At 38.1% G+C, this 15,646-nt stretch overlaps 1 protein-coding gene across 1 annotated transcript in view; it reads right to left on the minus strand.

The window, feature by feature from the left end:
* stau2 (staufen double-stranded RNA binding protein 2) overlaps window positions 1-15,646 on the minus strand; it is a 136,332-nt gene that overhangs the window by 70,140 nt on the left and 50,546 nt on the right. The window contains 5 exon segments of the mRNA XM_036557975.1: window positions 5,677-5,740; window positions 8,225-8,353; window positions 13,740-13,799; window positions 13,801-13,878; window positions 14,407-14,619. Of these exon segments, the coding sequence (XP_036413868.1) occupies window positions 5,677-5,740; window positions 8,225-8,353; window positions 13,740-13,799; window positions 13,801-13,878; window positions 14,407-14,619 (544 nt within the window).

Genomic DNA, 15,646 nt, shown 5'->3' on the forward strand with positions numbered 1-15,646 from the left:
TATTTATCATTAAGAAAAACAATATGAAACAAAAATGTTTGTATTATCTAATTATCCCCTTTTATATTGCTGTTCCCAAACAGTATTGATCATAAAAGAAAATCAAACATTTTAATTATTTTATTATTATTATTATTGTTATTATTATTATTAGTAGTAGTAGTAGTAGTAGAATTATTTTATTATTAATACATTACTATATTATTATTATCATCATCATCATCAGTATATACCATGCATAAGAACTGTGTTTTAGGGTGTTTTCATTATGCATTTTAACTGTTTATCTGACTCCTCTCAAAAACACAGCTTTTATCTTAAAATAACAAACTACAACTAAAAAATAAACTTTAAAGAAAACAACTACATAAAAATAACAAAAACTAAATAACAGTAAAAACCGAAAAATATTCCATTCAAAACTATAATAGGCCTGGAGTTTAGCCTCCTTAATGAAGTACAACTAAAAGCACAAACATAAACCAGTCTAGCAGATCCTGCACAAGAAACAGAACAGAAGAGAGGTGTTAGCCAAGATTACATCAGCAGAGAAATACAACAAAAAGCAATAAATGTTCAATAAAATTATTCCCCCTTCACCCTCTCGCTGTGAACTGGAGAGCATCCAGAGAACAGCCAAAATACTCTGATTTAAAACAGATAAAAACACGGCTCCGATTCTGTAAATCAACATCACGAAGCAACGCACACAGAACCTAAACATCAACACACTGTACTGTAAACGAACAACACCCACTCCAGCTATTTTCTTTTCAATACCTTCAGCACCGAAGTACACAGACACATACAGAGACATCTTACAGACAAAACCTCACAGCATTGAAGGGCCCACATCAAAATATAGTGAATATAATATAGTGCATTATAGTGAAACATAACACTCTGTTGTGTTACAAATATGGTAAAATGATTAAAAAGCAGATAAGTGCAATAACCCAGTGTGACCTAATCATTCTGCTCTTCTCTCTTCATTAAATAGATCATCAAATATTAGTTTGAAATTGGTCAAATCTAAACGCACATCTGATGCCACTCACAAAAACTTTAACAATTATTCCCCGTACAGTTCATACGTGAAATGGTGGTGGTCACAAACATGAGGACATTTATATATAACCACTCCTCCAGCAATTTAGCACCACCTATTTAAGCTGCGGTAGTTTCGCCCCACCCATTCAGCCTATATTTATTTATTTATACATTTCCACCTACAGCAGTTTAGCTCTGCTCATTTAGGCTACAGGACATAAGTCCAGCCCATTCAGCCTCTAGCACTTTAGCCCTGCTCATTCAGCTAGCAGTTGTTTACCCTCGCCTATTCAGCCTACAGTAGTTTTTCCCCATCCATTCAGGCTACAGCCGTTTAGCCACGCCCATTCAGGCTACAGCGTTCAGCCACACCTATTCAGGCTACAGCCGTTTATCCACGCCCATTCAGGCTACAGCAGCAGCAGATGTTGGAAAACGATAAAATGTCGTGTTGTTTGTGGCAGCAAATGGATTATTCCAGCTTTTAAAGAATCCACACACCCAAAAGGAGCAGCTGAAGTTTATCCCCCCCCCACAGGCCTTAGGATTTCAGTCTCAACCTCATAGGTTATTCCACATTTCAGCCTGGACTGCTTTGAATGAGGCACAATCAGACCAATCAGAACAGCGAACGATTAAAAACTACTATTCAAAACCAGCAGGCAGCGTATTCATAACCATTTCATCAAACATCTTTCATCGCGGGAGCTTCCTATCACCACCACTGTGAACATTACTGACTCGGTAAGTTTCTCTAGAATGGAGAATTTCACTTCAAACCACTCTGAATGACTCTGTTTACATCTTAACCATCTAACTGCTCAGGAATTTTGAAAACTCTGTGGAATTCCTCTTTAAACTTAAGGAAAAGCTTTGAAAGCTAAAGCATTGGGAAAGGATCTATCACTTTAATGAGTGGGAAAGTAAGGCGGAGCAGTTTTGACTGCGATGAGCTCTGGATCATATCAGCACTCTGTGGAGATGCTGCTGGTTCTGCTGGCAGAGCTGTGGAACTGTAAATTAGTGGTGCTTTTCTGACAGTAAAAGCTGTGCGGTTGGGAAAGTTTACAGAGAGAGAGAGGAGCAGATAGAGACGAACAGCGCGTAGATAACACTGGAAAATGGCTCTGTTCCAGCTAAACACAGCCAACGCTGCTTCATAAAGTGAGGAATTCACACCATCACTTCACTTTCTCTCTGTTCTTCCACTGATTATCTGTTTATGTGTTTACAGGTGTGTTTTTCTGCCTGTGTGCTTTTCATTTGTATGTGTGTATTTTTGTGGCGTCAAAGTTAATATGTTAATAATTTTTTTTATGTCACTATTGCTTTTAATACTGTTAACACTTTAGTTTGACCAATTTAACCATCCGCTGAGTTAGGCTGAAGCCCAGTTGCAAGTGCACCGCTATGACTCTGCGACTGCAGCCCACTCATTCAAAAATAGCTTGTAAACAAGTTCCACTGAAGGCTCTCTTGATAAAACTAGAGATATAAACACTTCAGCCACAGAAAATTTTCAGCTGAAAATGGCTGAAAGAGGAAAGAGAGCTGAATATTTTGGCCAAAAAAATTAAATACAGTGCCCTCCTTAAATCTTGGCACCCCTGGTGAACATGAACTGCTTATCCTTTTGATCTTTTGTTCAAAATATTAAGAAAAATCTAACCTTTATTCGAAGTGTAATGATTGAAAGAAAAAAAAAATCATTAAATAAATATTTTTCTAAAACCTGTGTGTGCTACAACTGCTGGCACCCCTAGAAATTCTTATGAGTGAAATCTTACTGCTGAGTTCTCCTCAGCGATCTGGAACTGTTAAATGGTCAGCCATGACTTTCTCTTTCACTGGGGTATAAATATGAGGTGACACCCAGGGCAAATTCCCTTGTTAACAAAAGACTGTTAAGCTGCAAAAATCAGGAAATGGCTACATGAAAACAGCTAAACAGTTGAAAATCCACTATCAGGGCAATAATTAAGAGGTTTCAAGCAACTGGAGATGTTAAAAATCGTCCAGGAAGAGAACATGTGTCCATACTGACCTCACTCACAGTGAAGAGGATGGTTTGAGATGCCAAAGAATCTCCAAGGATTACAGCTGAAGAACTGTAAACATTAGTTATATCTTGGGGTCAGAATGTCTCCCAAGCTACAATCAGACGCCACCTACATAACCACAAGTTGTTTGGGAGGGTTGCCAAAAGAAAGCCTCTACTGTCAAACAAACTTAAGCGCCTACAGTCACTGGAACTCTCAGTGGGACTGTGTTCTGTGGTAAGATAACATCAAAATAGAGCTTTTTGGCAACAAACACCAAAGGTGGGTTTGGCGTACACACAAAGAAAGCTATGCAGAAAAGTAGTTCCTCCTCAATGTGAAATATGGTGGTGGATCTGTGATGTTGGGGGGCTGGTTTTCTTCCAAAGGCTCTGAACAACTTGTTCAGATACATGCTATCATGGACTTCATCAAGTACTAGCAGATGCAAATATCAAAACCTGACTGCCTCAGCCAGGACACGTAACCTAGGCCATGGTTGAATCTTCCAGCAGGATAATGATCCAAAGCACACCTCAAAATCAACATAAAATTGTTCACTGACCACAAGGTTTTGCCATGGCCACCCCAGTCTCCTGACCTAAACCCCATAGAAAACCTGTTTCACAAGCGTGAAACTGAATCTGAAGGATGTGGAGAGATTATGTATGGATGAATAGTCTCAGATATTTGCCATGTGTTCTCCTGTCTCATTGGGCATTATAGGGGAAGACTCAGAGTTGTTGTCTTTGCGATGGGAGGCTGCACAAAGTACCAGCAACAGTGGCACACAGGTTTTTAAAAAAATGAAAGATTTTTACAGACCAGTGGTGCCAATATTTGCAGAGTGCACTGGAAGACTACAATGTGTCAAAAGCTAAAACTTAACAAATAATCTGACCGATAGTAAAAATGATAGTGATTAAAAAAACTGTTTGTTCGAGCATCAGATAAACAGTGAAACGCATACACACTCTGTTGCAGCTGTGTTCTATATGCTCTTTAACCCACATACTTCTCAACATTGACTGATTTAACTCAGTGGAACCGGTGGTTCCAAAATGCACTTTGTCACATTCTTTACATCAAAACGTCCATATTTCATAAGCTTCATTCAAAAGGTGTCATATGAGAGCTGTAACTATCTTCTTTCCAGTCAAATAGTTGGCTAATGTAAATTTAACACTTTATAATAAAAGAAGCTGAACTCACAATTTTTATTTCTACTGAAAGTTGACCCATTTTTCCACAAAGCTGAGCTATAAACTGGATCACGGATGGTGTCTCTTCAGTGATCTGCTCTGTAAAAATTATTTTTATTAAAAAATACAAAGAGTGTCTAAGATTTTTGGCTTTCAGTAGTAAATTGTAAGCATATAGCAATATGTTTATGATCATAAAACACATTTTCTGTTAATTTGAGAGGAGCTCAAATTAAAGCATTGTCCAGCAAGATGTGCTAATAGCGTCTCCTGTTGGAGAAACTTCAGACTGCTCAATGGGAGCTCCATAGCTAAGGCCACATGCTCTACATATTAAAAAACAAGGGGTTTTCTGTTGTTATGGAGAAAGTGCTTTGGAATTCAGCTTTAGATACATTTGGGAAGCTATTAAGTATTCTCATTATTAATATTAAAAGGTGTAAAATTAGGGGTCCATGTGATGGAAAACAGTTTCCTTAACATTTTGGGGAAAAAAAGGAGTTTAATATCTAAACACTGTTAAAGTTTCAAAAATGTATGGCTCATTCCCCAGTCTCACTCCATATATGGAAATTAAGCTGCAAAAACTTGCAAAACTTCTGAACTAATTGTTTGTCAAGCCACAACCAGAAAATTTATATTTCCATCTATTCTGTGTTTATAGTAGTTGAGTCCCACCCATTCATGCTGAAGTTGTAAGGAGTGCCAATCATAACACTTTTATATTTCAATTTAACAGCACAGTAACAAAAACAGCCTGTTTCATTCTAAGGAGTAAAAAATGGCTGGAAAATGGTCATCTAGAAATTAACTATCATCCTATTTTGAACAAAAAAACCACACAAAGGTTACAAATGGAATGTGACTGACACAAGCTCTATCTGGGTTTCAGAGCATGTAAACAAAAAATATCATCCGTGTCCCAACGTTCCAGCCACTGAGGACCTAACCCGTGCCCAAATTCATACCGGCATTACACAGAGGAAACTGAGACCACATATTATTCTTTTTATTTTTTTTTAAAGAAAACAAAATAAAAGTATCAGTCATTGTGTTGAATGTAAATGTTTTAAAAAGGTGTCAGAGCCATGATGTTGGAATAAAATTTCAATTTTCACTTTTTAAAGAATTTTTTGTGAAATTCATCCTGACAGCCCTAACGTGTGTGTGGGTGTGAGAGCATGCTTACGTGTCCGTGTGTGTGTAGTCAGTAATCCTGAGTGACAGATAAAAGGTGTAAACAGAAAAATAAAGAGCAGTCTGTTTGAATGGAAGAAAGCTGCAGGACAGCAGTGTGTGTGTGTGTGTGTGTGTGTGTGTGTGTGTGTGTCAGTCAGACAGATTAAACACTGCAGCATCACCCGCAACAACACACACACACTTACTGTTCGCTGACGCTTCAGGAAAACCGGCCCTCTGTCCATTCCAACCTTTATTATCCATCTGTGACTAAAGGGGAGAGAGAGAGAGAGAGAGAGAGAGAGAGAGAGAGAGAGAGAGAGAGAGAGAGAGAAGAGGAAGTGAGAGAAAGTGAGAGGGAGTGAAAGGAAGTGCAGAGAAACAGAAAGAAAGAGAAATAAGACAAAGAAAGAAAGAATTATTGAAAGAATGAATGAATAAAAGAAAGAGGGAGAGGGAAAGAAGAAGAAAAAGAGAAAATGTAGAGAAAGAGAGAAAAGAAAGTTAGAGAGAGAGTAAAAAAAGAAAAAAATCAAACAGAAAGAAAGAAAATTAAACAAAAAAGGGAAAGACAGTAAAAGAGAATGAGAAAGAAGGGAAAAAAGAGAATGAAAGAAAAAAGAGTAGAGAAAGAGATAGAGAGAAAGGGGGAGATGGGGGAAAAGAGAGAGAGAGAGAGAGAGAGAGAGAGAGAGAGAGAGAGAGAGAGAGTTAGTCTCTTTTCATGCATGTCAGATAAGTTGCTCTTTGCTGACCCTACCAGAAATAAAGGACGGCCACCAGATTGAGACATCGCAGCCCAGAGGCCAATAACACGGCAGGAAATCAGAGGGAGGAGGAGAGGAAGCTCAGTCCTACAGAGCTCAGTATAATAGTGTATACACACACACACACACACTCCATTCTCCCATTTACACACTCTATTCTCTCATTCAGCACCACTACCCCTACACCTCCCCACTTCCCCCAAATCATTTGGACTGAATCTGGTGAGAATTAGGAGAACTCACTAAAGCCAAATGATGGCAGCAGTGGAATGAGCGCTGCTGTATATAATTGAAATTAGGCACTCCACAGTTATTACTGTCAGACCAGGGTTGGGAGGTTTCCTCTTTTTTAATACACAAACTTCCAATATTATAGCGGCATATGGTATTACATTAAATACAGGGTGTGGGGGGTGTTGTAAGTCTTGTAAGTGACTAGCATTAGTTTGCTTTTGTGCCATCTTGTCCTCTGTTAATTCACAACTGAAAAATAATCTAAAACTTTCGTGCACTCATACGATCACCCAATAGGTAAACACAGTGCACAATTTTCAAGCCATCTTTCAATAAATGTTGAATCATCTATCTAACAACTGTTAAATATTAAACTATGCCGCTAACTAAGACAGAGGAGCTGGTTAACTATCACTGTCAGACTGTAAACACTATATACACTCCAGATTCATACTGAATTAAAATCACAATTATCACAGTCAGACTTTAAAAAACTTCACCCACTGAAGATTTATGCTAAATAAAAGTTCAAACTAATCCAGTTCTAACAGGACTTTGGAGCAATCAACTTAAACACGCCTTAGACACAGCACAGAGGGGACGCTGTTACATAACCTCCATTTAATCAAACCTGGTGGGGCTCTCAAAGAGACAGAGCAAACTCAGGAAAATCCTTGATGGACTGATGTATATTGTTTTACATAGTGTTTTTATTGTCTAGATTGCACTACTGTGCCATCAATTCCTAAAGTCTTATTTGTGTATTCAGTGTATTTTTTAAAAAGAATTCTGAATCGTATTAAATCAGTTTAATCAAATTCTGTGTTCTTCGAGACGCACTGAGCAGAATCTACAGATATATTACAACACAGCATGTTTAAATCTTGCATTTAAACATACAATATTAAAACTAGAAGAGTAGAAATTCAAGTCTGATTGGGCAGTTTACACAATTTCCATTGCTAGACTGGTACTAGGTAAAAGCCATAGTTTTACAGGTGGTTATTAGGATGTTGCTAGGTGGCTGCTAAGCAATTGCTATGATGTGTTCCAGGTGGTTGCTTTGGTTTTGCTGGGCAGTTGTTATGGTATAACAGGTGGTTGCTGGGCATTGCAAAGCAGTTTATATGGTATCCAAGGTGGTTGCTAGGGTGTTACTCTGTGGTTGCTATAGGTTTTCATGTGGTTACTATGGTATCTCAATGGCTGCTAGGGTGTTGCTAAGTGGTTGCTATGGTATCCCTTGCATTTGCTAGGCAGTTGCTACGGTATCTCTGGTGGTTGCTATATGGTATCTCCGAAGGTGGCTAGATTCAACTCGAAATCTGTGCTCTGTCATGAATACGAAATATATTGTTATATCTTGTCAATATATTCCAAAAAAGTTCTGTGATTTTGGGCCAGGCATCAGTGATCTGATTCAAACTGATGCAAAATATCATAATCATACAGAATTAATTAAAGTTTACTTTGATTACTGTGACTGCGATATATCTATACTTTAAATACATATATTTATAGACTATTTGGGCACTACTGACATACGTGAAAGTAACCGAGTGTTCATTTGCTGACCAATCAATGAACACCTACAAGAGCCTGTAACTGTAAACTTGAATGTACCTATATGGTAGGTCTTTTTGACAAAATGGCCAGTTACAGTAGATAGGTGGACGTGATAAACTGACACACTCAGTGAAGATCGCAACATATTTTCAATACATTCACTGTTTTGTACAGGGTGAATACTGACCTTGTCTGGCGAATCCTGCACGGTTGAAGCTTTATAGCCTAGTTGCAGCAGCATGGCCTCAGCGGCTGCACGCTTGGCCACTTTTTTATTGGGTCCACTTCCTGTGGTCACCTCAGCACCTACTTTCACCTGTTAACACACAAGAGCAGGGGCTTGGGTCAAATCAGCTGTGGGGGACGAAAAGCTTGTAATACAGCGAGAGTTTATTTTAATATGACCAAAAGAGCAACACTACACGATGCCATTCTAACACGCACACACACACACACACACACACATACATACATACATATATATATATATATATATATATATATATATATATAACACATACACATACACACACATGCATATATATGTATATATATGTGTATATATGTATATATATGTGTATATATGTATATATATATATATACGTATGTGTGTATGCATGTATGTACGTATCTACACAAAAATTGATTTTAGGGGACTTAAACTTAAAACAGGTAATTGACAGTACAGGCAATATTTTATTTATATTATATTACAGTCAGTTCTTAATTGTCACACTTCAATATTTAAATCTTACATTTAAAAATTTAAAAACTAGAAAAATGCATTTCCTGAAGAACATACATACTGACTGTGCAGCTTAAGCTATTCCTTTTGCTAGAGTGTTGCTAGGTAGGTGCTACAGTGTTTCAGGTGGTTACCAGGGTGTTACTGTGGCATCCCATGTCGCTGCTAGGGTCTTGCTAGGTGGCTGCTAAGGGGCTACGTGGGTGTTCCAGATGGTTGCTATTGTATCCTAGGTTGTTGTGAGGCAGTTACTACAGTATTTTAGGTGGTTGCTAAGATATTACTAAGCAGTTTCTATGGTATCTATGGTGGTTGTTAGGTGGTTGCTACAGTTTTTCAGGTGGTTGCCTTTTAATGCCCTAATGTACCTCTGGTTTTTAGGAATATGTTTTAGGCCAAAGCCTTCTCAAAAATACTGTAAAACAGCATCTTGTGAAAATAACCATTTCATGTAATAACTTTCTGTGAGGGAGCTTTTAGAAGTGGACGTCTGGTTCCTATCACCACCACTGTGAACAATTCTGACTCGGTAAGCTCCTCTAGAACAGAGCATTTAACACCAAACCACTCTCAATGACTTTGTGTACATTTGAACTAGGAATTATGAAATCTCGTTTACATACACAAAATCACAGTTCTTATTTTTAAAGCTGAAAGCTGCAAACAGAAACTTATTTATGCCACTGGCCTGGGACCAAACAATGTGGAAATTTTAGACACAACCAGACCACTCAAAAGAAACAGACAGAAGAGCAGCGTAAAGCAGCGCTGACAGAAGCGTGGAGAATCCGTTAGAGCCGTATTGCTGAACACAGTGCTGCTCTGAATGAAGAGGATTAACAGACACATACAGGGATGCAGTCGTCCTCCAATCCCGATGTAACGCCTTCCCCAAAGCAAACCTGCAACGTCTGTGTTAGCATCTCTCTTCACTTAGCTTTGACTGAAAAGCATCAATCTCCATAAAAAGGCATTGGCCAATATAATAGGATGCTCTGGAGCATCAGCACATTTCATTGATTGGGCATGCAGGACTCCTAAAATATGACTGATGGCTGGGTTGTTTCTGTGTGCATGGCAATTTGGGGGTGAAAACATATTTATTACTGAATTTAGCTTTACTTTTTCAGTGTACAGTAGTGTGGAGGTCTCAGAACATACTTGGCTCTTTTAAAGGGGTTCTCAAGTGTATTGCAAATATTAAAAATACCTCAATGATTCTAAATACATGTGATTTGATGATTATTAACCAAAGGCATGTTTTGGGTTTAAACAACAAAAAAAAATTTACAAAAAAAATTCATCTGATCAAAACTGTGTCGGTGTCTCAGAGATGCAGCAGCTTCTTCTCCCTTTTTTGTAAGCTTTTATTTTCTGGCAGGAATCAGACAGCATTACACTCACAAATGTTCTTCCTAAGGTACCTGACATTTAATTTTCAGACATTATCACCTTCTACTGTGCTAGTGAATGACCATGTGAATGTTTTGAGTCCTTTTCTCAAGATATAAACAAAGTCTTTCAGAGTGGTTTGATGTGAAATGCTTCTAGAGGAACCTATAGAGTCAGAATTGTTCACAGTGGTGATAAGAACCAGGTGTCCACCTCTTAAAAGCTCCCTCATAGAAAGTCATTACGTGAGTTATGAATGCAGTTATGTAGTCATGAATAAGCTGCCTGATGTCTGAGACGTTTTATAATAGTTCTGACACAAAGTACTGGCCTAAAAAATCTTTTTCGAAAAACATTCATGGCAGAGAGGTACAAGGCAAAAGAAAACAGATTTTTTCAGATTTTCCATTATTTTACCATCCTCAATATTCTACACAGAAACTCAGAAGGCAAGTGTAGGTTCACCGATGGTTTTGGACAATAAATAAAATGACTATATTTGTGTTGCAGACATCACAATGCCTGGTTCCTATCACCACCATCGTAAAGAAATCTGAGGCTGTAAGTTTTTTTTCCCACACTAAACCACTCTCAGTGAATCCGTTTACATTTCAACCACTGCATTATGCAGAAAAAAATCTCTTCCCATGTAATACGTTCTGGGTCACTGTGCTAACTGTCACTGACCCTTGGAAAGGAAGTAACTCCTAATTAGCCAGAAACACCAGAAACAGATCAGAAGATAAATGTATGCTCCTGTTTTAAGCGATAAAGTTAACACAGTGAAATCTAACAAAGAAGGAAAAGTCCATCTAGAGGCTTCAGCTGAACCTGCTTTCTGAAAACAGTGCAGTAAATTTACTAATCTTTGTGTATAAAAGCCAAGGCTGTACAGTTCCCTCCCATTCCTCCAGAGCAGCTCTGCTAGAGCACGCATTCCAGCAGAGTGACGTAAAGTCAGAGTGATATCAGTGGAAAAGACGCTGGGCAGCTGCTATTCCAGCTTTAATGATCCTCAGTAAACGCATGGGCATTAGCCAGGGCCAAAAAGGGGTGAAGGAGTTCACTAATGGCAAAGAAACTTACAATAATTAATTTCACTAAATATGAAAAACAGATACACATCAGCACTAAGTTAATGGTTTAGAACAAACCAAAAACAAATGACCCTATCCATTAGGGTTGCAACAAACAAACTATTTGGATAGTCTAATAATCTGTTGATTACTAAAATGAATAATTGATTTTTTGGATCAAGTACCAATAACACTTGGGTAAATTTAGCTTGAGATTTTTTATGCATTTGCTAACAATGAAGACAATAATGAATACTTTATTCATTATTAAATTCACTGTTTTAACTACCTTTCCTGCTAATACAAAAGATAAATAAAACAACATCTTTTTCCTGTCAAAAATTTAAATCAAAGGATGTGCAAAGTAACAGCAATGAAATATAACAAAACTAAAAGTTTTTCCTTAATCACACCAACAGGGTCTCTGTGCTTCACCAACCACATGTCCATATCTACACAAACATCAAACAACAATAAACAACACACAAACATGAGAGTGGATCTACATATGTATATCTATGAGCAACACATCTCCACCTATAAACGTGAGTTGCGTTCAAATTTGGCGAGCAGTGGCTAACGTTTGCAGCAAACTTGTTCTCTCTGAACAGTTAAATTTGAGCAATTTTGTGTAAATATTCCATTTCAGCGGTAACCCTTCGTCCAGCTGCCCTGTATGTTCACAGAGAGCTACCTTCTGAAACAATCAGAACACATCAGTGGCCTCGACATTAAGACAATGATGCAATGCTTAAAACTGTAAACGTTATTTGGAAAGTGAAGAGGGTTGTTGTGAATAACAGTTACTTGCTTCTCCATTTCAACTCCATTAACGATTCAAGAGAACATAAGTTTCGAAATAGATGTTACAGCTTAAAACATGAAGTAGGATGGCTTTTAACATTAACATTAGCTAACAAGTCAGCGAGATGAATCTTCTTCATCCAGTGACCCAACGCGTTTCCTCTTCAGATGCTCCAACATAGAAGATGTGCTTCCGTGCCATCTAAGGTTGGCTTAACAAATAGCACATCTGACAATCTTTTTTTTGGAGTTAAGCGTGAAATTCTCCCACATTTTTTGTTCTTGAGGCAGCTGTCATGCTTTTGTTAACTCTCCAGTAAGCGGTGATGTCAAAACATTCCTAGTCAGCACGAGAAACAGGCGTGATGACATCACCAGCTAATCGACTATTAAATTAGTTGCCAACTAATTAGGCCGTCGATTTTAGTCGACTAAGTTGATTAATCGTTGCACCCCTAATATACACACTCCACTCACAAATGCGTTCTCTTCTAGCAACTGTTGCTAGGTTGGACAAATGTTAGGATAGACTGTGTCTAGTTTTTTAGTTAGCACGTAATAGTCCAGCAAATTTTTCATTTCCAACCTGCGTAGCTTTGATTAGCTACAATGCCACAGCTTGGTAGAACAGCATTTTAAACTGGAAAATCTACATTATGTAACCACCCAAAATTGCTATAGTTTCTCATTAGGTTAAATTAATAACTTGCTTTAAATGTCAGTATTGTGATATAAACTGAGTCGTGTTCTACAGTTTCTCATTAGGTTGAACTGGATTTGGTCAAACTCGGCGCAGTAGCAACAAAAAAGACTGGATAGGTCAGGTGAATTATACAGTAACTACTATGAAATGATAACTTCTGTAGGTATAAGAGAGAGGAACTGAAGTGTGAACCCACACATGAAGGGATTAAAATGTATCATCCTAATTTCATTACTGAGATGAGCTGTTGTCCCTGTGTGTGTGTGTGTGTGTGTGTGTGTAGGTCAGCAGTAATCAGAGTCAGAGTGTGTGGAGGTGACAGACACACTGATTAAGACAGATCACACAGTGGGAGATTATCAGAGCCTGTCCAGAACACACACACACACTCTCTCTCTCTCTTCTGTTTCCCCTTTCCCCTTATTTACTGCTCTCTTTTTTCTCTCACTTGCTGTCTTTTCTTTCTTACACTCTCCTTTTTTCTTTTTGTCTTTTCTCTCTCTTTTTCATTTCTCTTATCTCACTTTCTTGCTCTCCTACCTCCTCTTTCCCCCCTCTCCTCTGTTCATTTTTCTCTTTTCTTCCCTTCTCTCTCAACGTTTTCTCCATCTCTCCAAACTTTCATTGCTCTCTCTCATTGCTTCTCACCATCCTTTATCTTCCACTGCTCTCTTTCTTTTCTTTTTCTCACATTCCTTTATCTTTTATTGCTCTCTCTTTTCTTTTTCTCACCTTCCTTTATCTTTTATTGCTCTCTCTTTTCTTTTTCTCACCTTCCTTTATCTTTCATTGCTCTTTCAAATCTCCCTCTTTTATCTTTCATTGATCTTTCTTTCTCTTTACCCTCTCTCTTCCCTTTATCTTTCATTGTTCTCCCTCTCTCTCTCTCTCGCTCTCTCTCTCCTCTCCCCTTTATCATTGACTGCTCTCTATCTCTCTCCTTTATCTTCCATTGCTCTCTTCTCTCTCTCTCTGGTTGTACCTGCATGATGAACTCTCTGCGGCGGGGCATCCCTCTCTCAGACAGCAGCATGTATTCAGGGTTCCTTCTCCTTCTTGGCCTGTTGGATCTGAGCCAGTCTGCTGATGGGGTTCATGCCCTGGCCGTACTCCGGTCCAGTCTACCACAGACAAAACGGACAGCTTTTATTTACCCTCATTACTGACTCCCAGGCATGCACAACAAATTTCACCACAAATCATTCAGAATTATTATTAAAAATACACTGAGCACAGAGATATAATTTGCTGAACTACTTAAACAGTAAATGCACAGATGTTTAATAAACAATCACATTTATTATTCATAATCATCACAATAATTCTTCTGTTAAGAAATTTAGCTCCTTTTGAGTAAGCTATCAACAAAGACCAATGCAATAATGCTAATTTCTCTATGCAATTTTCTGTATTATGTTAGCATCAAGCTAACTGTGCTACACATTAATTTGCCCACAGTGTGTTAACTAGTACATAAAACAGATCTACAAACAATAGACAATTAAAGCCTGTAAGATGTAAACAGCTGATTGTTGCAGACCTTGAGCAAATACTTGAATTTAGAGCTAACACTGAATACTTATAGAGGAGCATTGGCATTAACATTAATACATGCACTTCTGTAGCCTAAATTCAGCTGCTTTTAATACCTTTAATATGGTTTTGGGGCGTTTCTTGTAATGCAGTTTGGGTTTTTCCACCACTGGAATGATCGGCAGTTTCTTTAGCTCCTGCAGGATGGAGAAAGCTGCTCTCTTTTTGGAAAGTTTCTTGCTGTTGCCCTCACCCTCGGCCGAGAATTCTCCCACAGTAACGCGGGTCAGGAAGCTCTTCATGTGCGGCGGGCCGCTCTCCTTCAGCACCTAAAACACATATCGCCAGGATAGAAAATATCTTTATTAAAAGAGCCATTATTGCCCTCACTACCTGAAATTCAGGGGCATTTCATACAAATGAAGCAATCTTTAAAATAAATACTGAAAAATAACATTTCAACCAGCATGCTTACTAGCAATTTAATTTCTGCTTTAAAACATCATAAATTAACCCCTAAAACTTACACATTAATAGCATAACAGATACTGATGATTTCATAGTGGCCACTGGATAATTCACAGTACATAATGAATAATTCATAACAGTTACTGAACATTTCATAGCGGTTACTGGATAATTCTCTGTAGATACTGAATAACTGGTAGTAGACACTGCAAAAATCATGGTGGTTACTGAATAATTAATAGTAGACACTAAATAATTCATAGTAGTTAGTTATTTAATTATTTATAGTGGTTACTGGACAATTCATAGTGGTTAATCTTAAATGAGTGAAAAAAGTATGCGAACCTTTAGGATTAGCAGATAATTTGAGGTGAAATTAGAGATGTTTTCAATCAATGGGATGGCAATGATGTGTGAGTGACCATCCTGTTTTATTTAAAGAACAGGGATCTATCACAGTCTGATCTTCACAACACGTTTGTGGAAGTGTATCATGGCACGAACAAAGGAGATTTCCGAGGACCTCAAAAGAAGAATTATTGATGCTCATCAGACTGGAAAAGGTCACAATACCATCTCTAAAGTGTTTGAACGAAATTCAAGAACATTGTTACATGCCCAGGAGTGGCTGACCAACAAAGATCACACTAGGATCAAGGTGTGTAATAGTCCACAAGGTCACAAAGGAACCCAGTGTAACTTCTAAGCAACTACAGGCCTGTCTCACAGTAGCTAATGTTAATGTTCATGAGTCCATCATCAGGAGAACACTAAACAACAACCGTGTGCATAGCAGGGTTGCAAGGAGAAAGCCGCTGCTCTCTAAAAAGAACATTGCTGCCCGTCTGCAGTTTGCTAAAGATCACATGGACAAGCCAGAAGGCTATT

The sequence above is a fragment of the Colossoma macropomum genome, unplaced genomic scaffold (genome assembly GCF_904425465.1).
Source record: "Colossoma macropomum unplaced genomic scaffold, Colossoma_macropomum, whole genome shotgun sequence".
NCBI classification, from domain to species: domain Eukaryota; kingdom Metazoa; phylum Chordata; class Actinopteri; order Characiformes; family Serrasalmidae; genus Colossoma; species Colossoma macropomum.